The 12,720-nt window shown below is 39.1% G+C and overlaps 1 protein-coding gene across 1 annotated transcript in view; it reads right to left on the bottom strand.

Moving 5' to 3' along the window:
• Nucleotides 1-12,720, bottom strand: part of ABHD6 (abhydrolase domain containing 6, acylglycerol lipase) — a 510,377-nt gene that overhangs the window by 134,344 nt on the left and 363,313 nt on the right. Inside the window, exon 7 of the mRNA XM_044078793.1 lies at nt 7,823-7,923. Coding sequence (XP_043934728.1) covers nt 7,823-7,923 — 101 coding nt within the window. The remainder of the gene's footprint in view (nt 1-7,822; nt 7,924-12,720) is intronic.

Below are 12,720 nucleotides of genomic sequence, written 5' to 3'. Positions count from 1 at the left end.
CTTACTCTCTGTCTCTCTCTATGTACTTTTCTTGACCTTGTGCTCTCCATTGCCCTTCTGCTATCTTTGACTTCTTGAACATCCCCATCACCTTGTTTTGGATCTCCTATATTTTTTCTATTTCTTTACACTCTTGCATTAAGCACATTTTTCCATGCATTGCATGTTTACATTATTATCCTAGTCTGTTCATATTGTGCATCTACTCTTACCTTGACTGTTCCTCCTACAGCTTAGGTTCCGCACTCTTTTTCTTCCCTGTTCTGTTTTTTTTTTCCCCATAAAAGCTTTAGCTTTCCCCAAAGTCATCTCAATATACATTTCCAGTATCTGTTTCTATAAGGTGGTCTTCCTGGGGAGAGAGACAGAGCCTGTCCTTGTTGCTCATCTTGCTCATCTTGCTAGTATTTCAAACTTCCCTGCAGCTGCTCAGTACGCTCCATCTTCTGGTCCCTGTACCAAACCTTGACTGAATCAGCACTGTTCCCAATGATTATCTGCCTTCACCCCCTTCTTAATAAGTGACTCACTGTTCCCCTTCTTTTGACTGCCTCCTTGCTCCTCAAACAGAGTTTTTTTTTGGTTCCTGCATGCATCTGATCATCAGCTATTACGTGACCCCCCCCCCAATTTTTCTGTCTTACACTACTGTGGGGAAGCATCACCAGGGTGGGTAGGGGATTACGGAAACTAACCCAAAAGAAGGCAGAACTCCACTCCTAGTAATACCATTGGGTGGGGTTGCCTTGGCGGTTTGGGATGGGGATAGAAAATGATTCAGCAGTGAGAAGGAGGGGAGCCAAGTTAGCTGCAGTGTCGTACTGCTGTTATGCAGATTTTTTTTGATAGTTCCAACCTATCCTCAGTGTGCTGGCAGAACCGAAAGAATATGCAACAGGTTTTAAAGACATGCCACTATGTATGCAGTTACATTTTCCTTAGTTTTACCTTGTCCCATGCATGGAATGTACCAGTTCATAGGTTCATAGGTTCATACTAGGCTATCTGCCCAAGGGCATTTATAAGCCTAGCCCATAGTTATTTGGCTTTCGCCACCCCTTTAGTTTGAATAAAACTATGCCTATTATTTTGCTGGACCAATTTACATTCCCAGCCAACATTTAAATAAAAAGAATACATGCTGTATAGAACTCTGCAGTTCCAGACATATTGTAATATATTTCTGTATTATTTGTTAATACCAGTCTCTAAGAAGTCACTTTAGGTCTGTCTCTCTCTCTCTCTATATATATATATATATATATATATATATATATATATATATGGGTCTACTTCATATGATCGACAGCTCACATGATTGACAACCAAAACACTGAAAGCTCAAAACACTGAAAGCTCATATGATCGACAGCTCATAAGGTCGACACATGAAATCCAAAGCATTAAGCCCTTTCCCCACTGTAGCGCGACCCTGGAGTAGGAATAGTTAGGGGGTGTGCGGGTGTAGCCCCCCACATTATTTACATGAACAAAGTCAATTTAGTTAAAAGTATCCATATGTATGTTTACAATTTATGACATGTGGGGGCCTTTGCCCCCCACACCCCCCAATGTGGGAGGCTGTGCCCCCCCCAACTATTTATTCCTACTCCAGGGCTGCGCTACAGTGGGGAAAGGGCATAATGCTTTGGATTTCATGCGTCAACCATATGGGCTGTCGATCATATGAGCTTTCAGTGTTTTGAGCTTTCACTATTTTGGTGTCAGTCAAATGGTTGTCGATCATATGAGCTTTCAGTCATATGAAGTAGACCCATATATTTTTATATATATATATATATATATATATATTTTTTTTTTTTTTTCACTTAAATTTTACTTTAACTCTCTAACAGGTCCAACAACTTACTTTTCCTTGACACTTTGACACTAGAAGAAGCAGTCCTAGCTTTCATCTCCACCTTCCTTAGCATCTTAGACTCATTTGCTCCCCCTCACAAAGTCCGAATTAAGTCCACCATATCTCCATGGCTTTCAAAAACTCCTCACTCCATCCCAATCCTACTTTCCCACCTTAGGCCATGGCTATTGCAACCCCTCTATTTTCCTCTTGCCTCTATTACTTCTCCTTCTCATTCTTACATCTTACACTACTCCATTACCACCTGTCCATAGCGATCTCACTAATCCCCATACTAACTGCTTCTCATTTCTGCAGTACTCTAGTACAGACTAATCCTCTATCATTTCCATGAACATATCTCTGCCTAAAATCAAACTTTCTCTCCCTCACTCTCTAGCATATAAAACCAAAACTAAGTACTTGACTTACAACCCACTTAAATTCAAACTGTACCACCTTCGTGTAGCCCTGCTTCTGTAAGGAGACATACATCCAAATCCTGGGCCCATCCATCACCCCACCATGCATAACTCTACCTCTCCCTACTTAATAAATTCATCCTCTCCAAACAAACATATTTAGTTTTACTCTATGAATGCCTGTAGTATTCTAAACAAAGTTAGTGAAATCCATGCCTGGACAGCCTTCCACACCACTGATGTCATCAACCTAACAGAGACTTGGCTAAAACCCCAAACCTCTGATAAAGACACTCTCCCACTGGTTATAATATACTCCGCATAGAACGTCAAAACAAAAAAGGGGGTGGCGTTGCCATCCTCTACTCCAACCGCCTCACCATTACAAGTATTATGAAACCTATCCCATCCTTTTCTTCTGCTGAACTACTTACAGCTAACCTTAAAATCAGTGACCACACCCCTATCACAGTAGCAGTCACCTATATTCCTCCAGGAGACAACATTCTTCTGCTCGAAAATATTCTTTGATACTTTTCTCAACACATCCCCAATGAAACTATCCTCCTTGGGGATGTCAACATTACCTGGTTAACTCTCAGTAATCCAAACTCTAATACTCATATTAATTTATATGACTTTACACAGCTAATCTCTCAACCTACGCATACAAACAACTCTCACACATCTAGTACTCTTACTGACTGGGTACTTGTATCCAATCCTTTCAAATATCATAACCCTGAAACCCTATCAAACACCCCAAGCGATCACTCCCCTATAAAAGCGTTTAGGTTCACTCCCCACTTCTCAAAACCTCCTAGATTTATCACTTGTCGCAAACTCTCTAACTTCCATCCAGAAACCTTTAATGTCCTCCTCTCTAAAGTAAACTGGAAATTCATTACCCGATTCCCACTAGAAAAAGCAGTCCTAGCTTTCATCTCCACCTTCCTTAGCATAGTAAACTCATTTGCTCCCCCTCACAAAGTTCGAATTAAGTCCACCATATCTCCATGGCTTTCAAAAACTCCTCACTCCATCCCAATCCTACTTTCCCACCTTAGGCCATGGCTATTGCAACCCCTCTATTTTCCTCTTGCCTCCATTACTTCTCTTTCTCATTCTTACATCTTACACTACTCCATTACCACCTGTCCATAGAGATCTCACTAACCCCCATACTAACTGCTTCTCATTTCTGCATTACTCTATTACAGTCTAATCCTCTATCATTTCCATGAACATATCTCTGCCTAAAATCAAACTTTCTCTCCCTCACTCTCTAGCATATAAAACCAAGACTAAGTACTTGACTTACAATCCACTTAAATTCAAACTGTACCACCTTTGTGTAGCCCTGCTTCTGTAAGGAGACATACATTCAAATCCTGGGCACATCCATTACCCCACCATGCATAACTCTACCTCTCCCTACTTAATAAATTCATCCTCTCCAAACAAACATATTTAGTTTTACTCTATGAATGCCTGTAGTATTCTAAACAAAGTTAGTGAAATCCATGCCTGGACAGCCTTCCACACCACTGATGTCATCACCCTAACAGAGACTGGGCTAAAACCCCAAACCTCTGATAAAGACATTCTCCCACTGGTTATAATATACTCCGCATAGAACGCCAAAACAAAAAAGGGGGTGGCATTGCCATCCTCTACTCCAACCACCTCACCATTACAAGTATTATGAAACCTATCCCAGCCTTTTCTCCTGCTGAACTACTTACAGCTAACCTTAAAATCAGTGACCACACCACTATCACAGTAGTAGCCATCTATATTCCTCCAGGAGACAACATTCCTCTGCTCGAAAATATTCTTTGATACTTTTCTCACCACAACCCCAATGAAACTATCCTCCTTGGGGATATCAACATTACCTGGTTAACTCTCAGTAATCCAAACTCTAATACTCATATTAATTTATATGACTTTACACAGCTAATCTCTCAACCTACTCATACAAACAACTCTCACACATCTAGTACTCTTACTGACTGGGTACTTTTATCCAATCCTTTCAAATATCATAACCCTAAAACCCTATCAAACACCCTAAGCGATCACTCCCCTATAAAAGCGCTTAGGTTCACTTCCCACTTCTCAAAACCTCCTAGATTTATCACTTGTCGCAAACTCTCTAACTTCCATCCAGAAACCTTTAATGTCCTCCTCTCTAAAGTAAACTGAAAATTCATTACCCAACTCCCACTAGAAGAAGCAGTCCTAGCTTTCATCTCCACCTTCCTTAGCATCTTAGACTCATTTGCTCTCCCTCATAAAGTCCGAATTAAGTCCACCATATCTCATGGCTTTCAAAAGCCACTCATGCCCTTATGATAACTAGAGACAAATTATGGAAAAAATGGTCAAAAATGTAAAGAACTCAGAAATCTGACAAAAAAAAACATAAACAAAGATAAAAAGGACTTCTATAATAAACCTCCCACAACCCTAAAATCTAATCCTAAAAAATTCTGGAACTCTGTTAACCAAATTTTACATCCCGGTAATCTTAGCTCCCCCAATCCATGCCCACACAAGACATCTGAAGAAACTACCACTATCTTCAATACATATTTTATTGATTCAATATCTAACCTACTAAACCCTAACCCAAACTCTTCTCCTACTAACATCTCCAACTTTTCTGAACCTACTCCTAATACTATCTCCTCAAATACCTTTTCCCCTCAAACCTGTACCTACTAGCTACATCAAAACTCTACTCTCTAAATTAAAACCATGCTCAGCATCAGCTGACAATATTCCTTCCACTTTTCTTCTACTAGCAGCTGATTCTCTTGCTCTCCCTGTATCTATCCTACTTAATCGCTCTATCTCTGAATCTAAAGTCCCCTCCATCTGGAAACAATGCTACACTCTACCTATACACAAAGGAGGTAACTCCTCTGATATTTCCAACTTTAGACCTATCGCTATCCTCTCCCCTCTCTCTAAAGTACTAGAAAAATATATTCATAAATAAGTTATGCAGTATCTAATACAGGAAAATCTGCTTACACCCACTTAACACAGCTTAAGACCCAAACATAGCACCACTACAGCTCTATTATCCTTCCTCAGCACTGTCTCTATAGCCATGGATGACCATAAACTTATTTCTTGCCTATTCTTGGACCTCTCAAAAGCTTTCAACACTGTCTCACACTCTCTTCTGCTGCACAAACTGCATAACCTCAACTTGTCCTCTGATAACTGTTGCATGATTCTCTGGCTATTTCAATGATAGATCTCAATCAGTGAGATTGCTCTCTGCACTCTCCCCCTCCTCTCCCTGTAAAAATGGGTGTACTTCAAGGGTATATCCTAGGGCCTTTACTTTTTAATATCTTTACTGATCAGCTCTATACCTCCTGTCCTCAGTCAACTTTAGTGCAATATGCAGATGACTCTGCAGTCATCAACACAGCCAACTCTCCCTCTAAGCTCTTCTCAGCTACTCAGGCATCTTTTAACTTAGTTGAAACACGGCGCTCCAACAACCAGCTCATCCTTAACCCTAAATAAAAAGCTGTTACTCTTCCTACCTAAAAAGTTCAACAATATTAACCCTCCTTCTCCATACAGTCCCTTAATAACACTCCCATTCAGGTAGACCCCAGCACTAAGCTTTTAGGCGTAACCATCGACGATCAGCCTAAATTCAACTTGCATGTTAATAACTGTATCAAAAAGACTCATTCAAAACTAGGGGTCCTTTACCGTAACAAGAAATTCCTTACCTCTGAAGCCAAGATTACTCTCTCTCTCACCTACCTTCTACCCAGTCTAATGTACAATTCTCAAATTCTCACAAATCTTAACTCAGCACTCCTGACCTAACTCAAATCTACCTACAACAAGGTAGCTAGATTTGCTGCCCAACAAACCTACAAATCCCATCATTGTCTCTCTCTAAAACACCTAAACTGGCTTGAATTACCCCCACCACCTTCTTCTCTCTCAGCTCCAGATCATCCATTCTATCCTATACCAGCATTCCTACTGCCTGGCACTATCCCCTCACATCTCCCATTATTCTCCCTCCAGACCTCTCCAAAGCTCTACCCAAGACCTATTACAAATCTACAAACCTAAGTCTAAATTTGGACGCAACATGTACAGCTATCACCCCACTATTGCCTGGAATAGGCTCCCACTAGAAATCAGGACCCTTACACATCCTAAACAATTTAAGACAGCCACCAAAGAGCACTTTAAGTCACTAGTCCTGCCACTGCACTCTCCCTCCTTAAACATACCCTACTTCCCATACCTTAATCCACTTTCTGCCCTTAACTCACTCTTCTCACTAGCTCTCTCTAATCTTCCTTGAATACTCTTTCTACTGTCTTCCAAAATCTATTAAGCAAATTGCCTCAAAGAAACATTCTACTGTAATTGTCTTGCCTTCATGCAACTACATTATGATAAAACTGGGTTTTTGTAACCACTTACCCCAAAAACTATATTCATCTTAATGACATATTTATTTTTATACATCTTGAAATAGTTTTTCTATACTCCTAATTATTGACACTGTATAACATTGTATTGCTACTTAAAGCCTTGTAATAATCCTGTAACATTGCTGTTTACTGTTAATTTATAATTAAAATTGTATAATATGTTGGAGCTTTTCTCCCTGGGCCTCCACTGAAAAAGGGCTCTTCAGCTCAGTCAGACAATCCTGGTCAACAAATGTAAAATAAAAAAAAAAACAATATATATATATATATATATATATATATATATATATATATATATATTATATATATATATATACACATATATTTGTAAATTGCACATCTTATCAGCAGACAATGCTGCTGATGTTTAAATCGAAAGTCTCTCTTATTGCCTTTGAACAGCTGGCTTATTGAGCTTTATTGTGGTGTGTAAGCTGTGCTTGTGTGGAGGTAAGTAGGTCTTTGTAGTAATATCAAAGGCTTCAGCATTAGTTGTGGGAGACAGAGTGTCTGCATGTGTGTAAGTCAGTGTTTGTGGGTTAGGGTTAGATTTAGGGCTAGGGAAAGGGATATATTTAGTGTTTTGTGTGCATTTATATTTTTCATAAGGAAACTGAGTGTGTCCGTACTAGTGTTTCTGGGACAGGATTAGACTAAGGGCTACGCAAGGTTTTATTTTCTAGGATTTGATTGTGTGTGATGGTGTATGTGTGATATCTCTGTGTTTGTGTGTTTTGTGTAGTGATACTGTTAGGGAAAAGGTTTTCCATAAGGTAATGTGTAGGGCTGGAGTTAAGGTTAGCACATATGAGTAGGGATGCATGGGGGATGGGCTTCACACACATGTATGTGTATATATACACACACAAACCCAGGTGCAGTGTCCACCCAGGTTTTGTCTGTGTCTGGGAGAAATAATGACTGAACTGCATGAATCCTACATTAAAGGAAAACAAGCACACATACTTAGGTACTACCTGCAAATGGTCATTTCTGATCAGTGTAATACCCCAGTAAGCAAATGTAAAATAAAATAAAAGTAAACATACCTGATCTTGTTTTCCCCAAATGACTTGAACTGGCATACTAAGTTTGCTCATACAGTGCTGTAGGGCATGTCTTGACTTGTCTTTGACAATTTCTAAAAATACTGTTTCATAAGAAAAAATGCTGGTTAGTCAACAAAACTACTGCAAGGACATTTGGATAATGCATTAATGTTGCTACATTCAGAATTCAGAAAGAACTCAGTCACTGAATTCAGAAGGTTGTATTTCTGTACAACTTTAATTCATATAATTATTAACTGTGTTTAAGCACTATCAAGACTGTAGCCAGACATAATCCTTCCTGTACTCTCCCGACTACATCTTTTTCTCTCTTTTTTTAAGCATCTCCCAAAAATACTGTAACTAATACAGGCCAGCAAATAGTTACAGCTGTATAAACTAAAGCAACATTTAATGAAAGTACCATATGAACTACCTCATTAATGAACTTCACAAATATCATCAGTTTAGTCATTTAAAATTATTAAGCTTGGCATTTAAGAAATCAAGATTTTATCACATAAAAAGAAAAAAAAATGCATCAAAAATTATAACAGCAAACATTAATATACTTATTTCCGTCTCTTTGTTTTATCATATGCCAGACTTTGAATTCTCAATTACACACTAAAACTTTAAAATTATTTCTCTTACCTGGCCTGAAGAACCAAGAAGGACAAGCCTTGCTTCCATTAAGCAGAAAATGATGGGTATATCAGTCCTACAGCATCATCCAAAGTCTCTCCACCCCCCCAGACGTTACTGTAATCATCACAGTGCTAAAATTTGTATTATACAATGACTGGTCATTAACATTCAAAAACAACCATGCTGATCAGTCAGCCCAACCAGCGTGCCCATTACAAATCAAGCATATAGCAACAGAAAAAAGTCTGGTTGCCCTGGACTTTCTTCTACTAACATATGTTACAGAGATTCCAGTTTTCTTCTCTTTACTTTAAAAAAAATAACTTGCATATCAGGACACTTTAGAAGTACAAGAGAGATAGGACAAAGAAAATACAAGGATAATCAGGTAAGTTATGCAAAACTAGAGAAAAGTACCTGATTATCTTTGCACTTTGTATACCCTGTCTCTCTAGTAAGTTTGAACGGTTTTACTAATCTTCCACATCCAGTCCAACTGAAATGCTACAGGTTGTTTCTTTGCATGTTTCCCTGGTTGTCAATCACGAAGATGCACTGGACCTGTGCACTAAAAAGAGCATACATATATAGCAGCTGTGTCCCTATCTACTAACACTATGCCCATAATAACACCTTTCATGCATTAAGGACTAAAAAAAATGATGTCATCTAACTGTACCCAAATACATTAATTTTATTATTTTGAAATGAATATATTACTGCAGCAAACAACAGATAACGGACTCTGCCACCTTTAGATGTCAACCCTGTAGAGGACATTATTCTGTTCTATGGCTCTTCACGTTTTCTTGATTCCCGTTCAAAGAAAAAATAAATATTACTACAGTAACTCCAGCCACACTAAAACAATTTCCCAAGTTGGTAATATTGGCAATGACAGTATACTCTTAACCGCTAAAAGGGCCCATATATAGTGCATCTACCGCTTAGCAGCCACTCACCTCAAACCTTCCTCGAGTGATACCACTCACATTGGCAAAAACTATCTTACCTCTTGACAACTTTAAAGTAAGAGCCACTTTAAGTGAGGAGCAGTCCTGTACCCCTTTGACCCAGACAATTTTTAGCAGAATCTCGCTAGCTGCACCCAACAATGTTAATAGTGCTGTCATTACAGCTCAGATACTCCCATCCTCAGCACTAGCAGTTGCTAACACTGCTCCTCCCGATACCAGAGCTGTAGCTACTGAACTAATGTATCAGCACCTTTCTATGGTGCCTGTCATCCTGTTAGTATAATCAACCCTTCTGCACACTATGTATAAAGGCAGCATCAAGAGTTCATCAGAGAGATGTTCTTTTAAAAAAAAAAAAAAAAAAAAAGAAAGCAACAGAGATCTTACTTTCTCTGTTTCCTTTCCACAGCACTGATGTACTGTGAAAGCATGGGAATGAAAGTCTCATACTCTTGCACAGTACATCAAGAAAGCCCAAGGATACCAGTGAAAAACTTGGAAGAGCAGCATGCCGCCCTTATACAAGGACATTGTTTAAGAAAAATAAATAACTTTTTTCTTAAATAATGTCATTGTATAACAGCAATAACCCATGGCCGGGTCTGGGTAATGCTGGATTTACCCACAGTTGGCATAGTTTGGTCACTCGGTCAAAGCCGTGGGTTACTGCTGTATTCTCCAATAAATTTAACGCATGGATTAAATGTAATCTTCAACTGTTCTCCCCATGATTAATGTCTAGAAACCCAGATTGCGATGTCCCTTCTCTAGGCAAGTACTCAAGGAGCCTGAATCCTCAACACCGACAGTGGATAGGAACATTTACTTGGAACAAAAATGGATACACCCAGTATTTCCAGATGCAGCTCTCTGCATCAAGTACAATTTCCCTTCGGAGCACACAGGGAACACACTCAGCCCGGGGTCTGGATATCTCTCTCTCCAGGACTTCACTGAGACTCCCACTGGCACAGCTGTAGAGTTGAGTCCTCAGCCAAGTGTCCAAGTGAAGTCCATGGGCACCCTCTCTGTGAAAACAGTGCTTCATGTACCTGTTCCAAGCAGCTGACACACACACATACTTTGAGATTTGATTTTCACACCTGAACACCTGGGAAAGGCTGGCAAAGATTTACTAGCCATGCCCCTTCTGCCCAGACTATAAGGTAGTTACACAGCCACCAGACACTCCAATGCCAACTACTCTAAGGCTCTTACAAGGGCACCCAATGATACTAAGTGAAATTAATATTAATACAAATGATAGTGTTTGATCAATGCAGTAAGGCTTTCAGGAGTGGCCACAGAGTCACCAAATATATACAAGTACTCGCAAAGGTTAAATATTCTCTAAAGGACTAGCCACAATGAAAAGTTTAAATACATTTAATAATAATAAAATAATGTGAAAATACGGAATATCTATTTACCCTTGGGTTGGGAGGGTGGCCTAATGGTTAAGGTGTTTGCCTTACAAACACAAGGTGCAGGGTTTGAATCTCACAAGGGATAATTGGCTAGGCTTAAAATGGCTCACAAGAGCAATTAGCTTAGTACTAATCTATGAACCTATGAACCTATAAACACCAGAGTTTCATCACAGGAAATATTAAAATAACACATAAATTCACACAGATACAGAAAAACAGTACTTAACTAATCTCACCATATTTTCTTGACTAATCTAAAGAATTACTATTCCCTGATCACTTACATTAGCAAGGAAAGATGAAGTAGGTGAAGGATCCTTGTATGTCAGGTTTCAAAAACAGAGTGCCTTGAGACTTTAGTCTCATCTAGTATTAAAACATCATTTTTGTGATGGATTACAGAATGGCATCACACACATCTTGTCATCTGGCTTCTGGTTCCCATAATAGTAGCATTACTGGAAACTGAACCAGAATCTCACACATATGTGTTACCATACACACAGATAGAGCTTTGCTAAGATCTGTTGCAACTTGTGGAAGTCATAAAACAATAAAACATTTCCACTCTTCCTACAGGAGCTGATACACCATTCTCTGACACAAGCATTTAATCTCTGGATGCAATCAGAACTGTAAGATACAATCTTTATGCCCTAAATTAAGTAATTTAATTTCACACTATTTTTCAAAGTTAGCTGGACTAAGATTAACCTCTTGTGTTCCAGTGTCTTCTGTTAAAATATATACATTTAATCAGTTACAATGCAGTCAGGACCCACTGTTGGTACATTTTTTTACCACAAGCAACTTTACTAATACATTTTTCAGCACAAATATCTGTACAAATCAGTTTGATATAGAGATGACATATAATTATTTATAAAACTTAAGCTGCCTGTACTGGCATATGTTACACATCCACTGCCCTACTTCTCCTGACATAGCTGGCAATACCTGACATTGTCACACAGACATTCACCTATTGGCCATTATCACCCAAGCCACCCCTAAGAAATGTTCTGTTCTTACTGGTGTATGTAGTCTATCAGTAAGTTACCATCTTCCTCAGAGGGAAAACACATCTGTCTTCCATTTCCTTGTAACTAACTTTTTGGCAGTCATCATCAAATAGGTCAGTAGTGCTTCTCATGTATTTTCCAATCTGTTCAGTGGCTCTCCCTAAACAGTAGGAGAGCCTGGACAGAATCACTCTAGAAGACCATTCTCTTTCTAGCATAACATGCAAGTACCTCTGAAGTTAGGATATAGAAAATATGCCTCCAATTGCCTGCATACTTCTAGTATACTGAAGAAACAGCTAGAAAGGTTCTAAAAGCCAATTTGTTATACAGAAATACTTATGCAAAAAATATTTGAAAAAAATGGTTTAAACCTGCAAGATTTAGTCCAGTATTTAGGCATTTTACATAATGCTGTCCACCTAGCTTGAGTCAGTGTTTCCATCAACTTGTCAGATTAGGCTGTATACCTAGAAGTCTACATAACAAGGCCCACCTATGTCAAGTCAGTGCTACCCCCGAGCTTCTCTACCCAGGTGAGCCAGGCCTATCTGCAGAAGCATCCTTTGGGTTTTATAAGATTTCAGGAGGTAACAGTCACTAGATACTTCACAACTATGCCCTCTTGATGGGTACTACTCAATCCTTCACTCCACTGTGGACTGTACTCTGCTGGTACTTTTCATCCACTGCACATTATAGACAAAATTAACTAGCTGTCCTTACCTTAGATAACGACCATTTTTTGAAATAAATTTGAACCAGAATGGCCCCAGGAGAGACAGTCCTGACCCTAACCCATTCCCTGTACTTGAATTGAG

The sequence above is a fragment of the Protopterus annectens genome, chromosome 7.part1 (genome assembly GCF_019279795.1).
Source record: "Protopterus annectens isolate FY-2018-M chromosome 7.part1, PAN1.0, whole genome shotgun sequence".
Lineage (NCBI taxonomy): Eukaryota > Metazoa > Chordata > Ceratodontiformes > Protopteridae > Protopterus > Protopterus annectens.
Note: the sequence above shows the minus strand (reverse complement) of the source record. Positions and strands in the feature narration are given on the sequence as shown.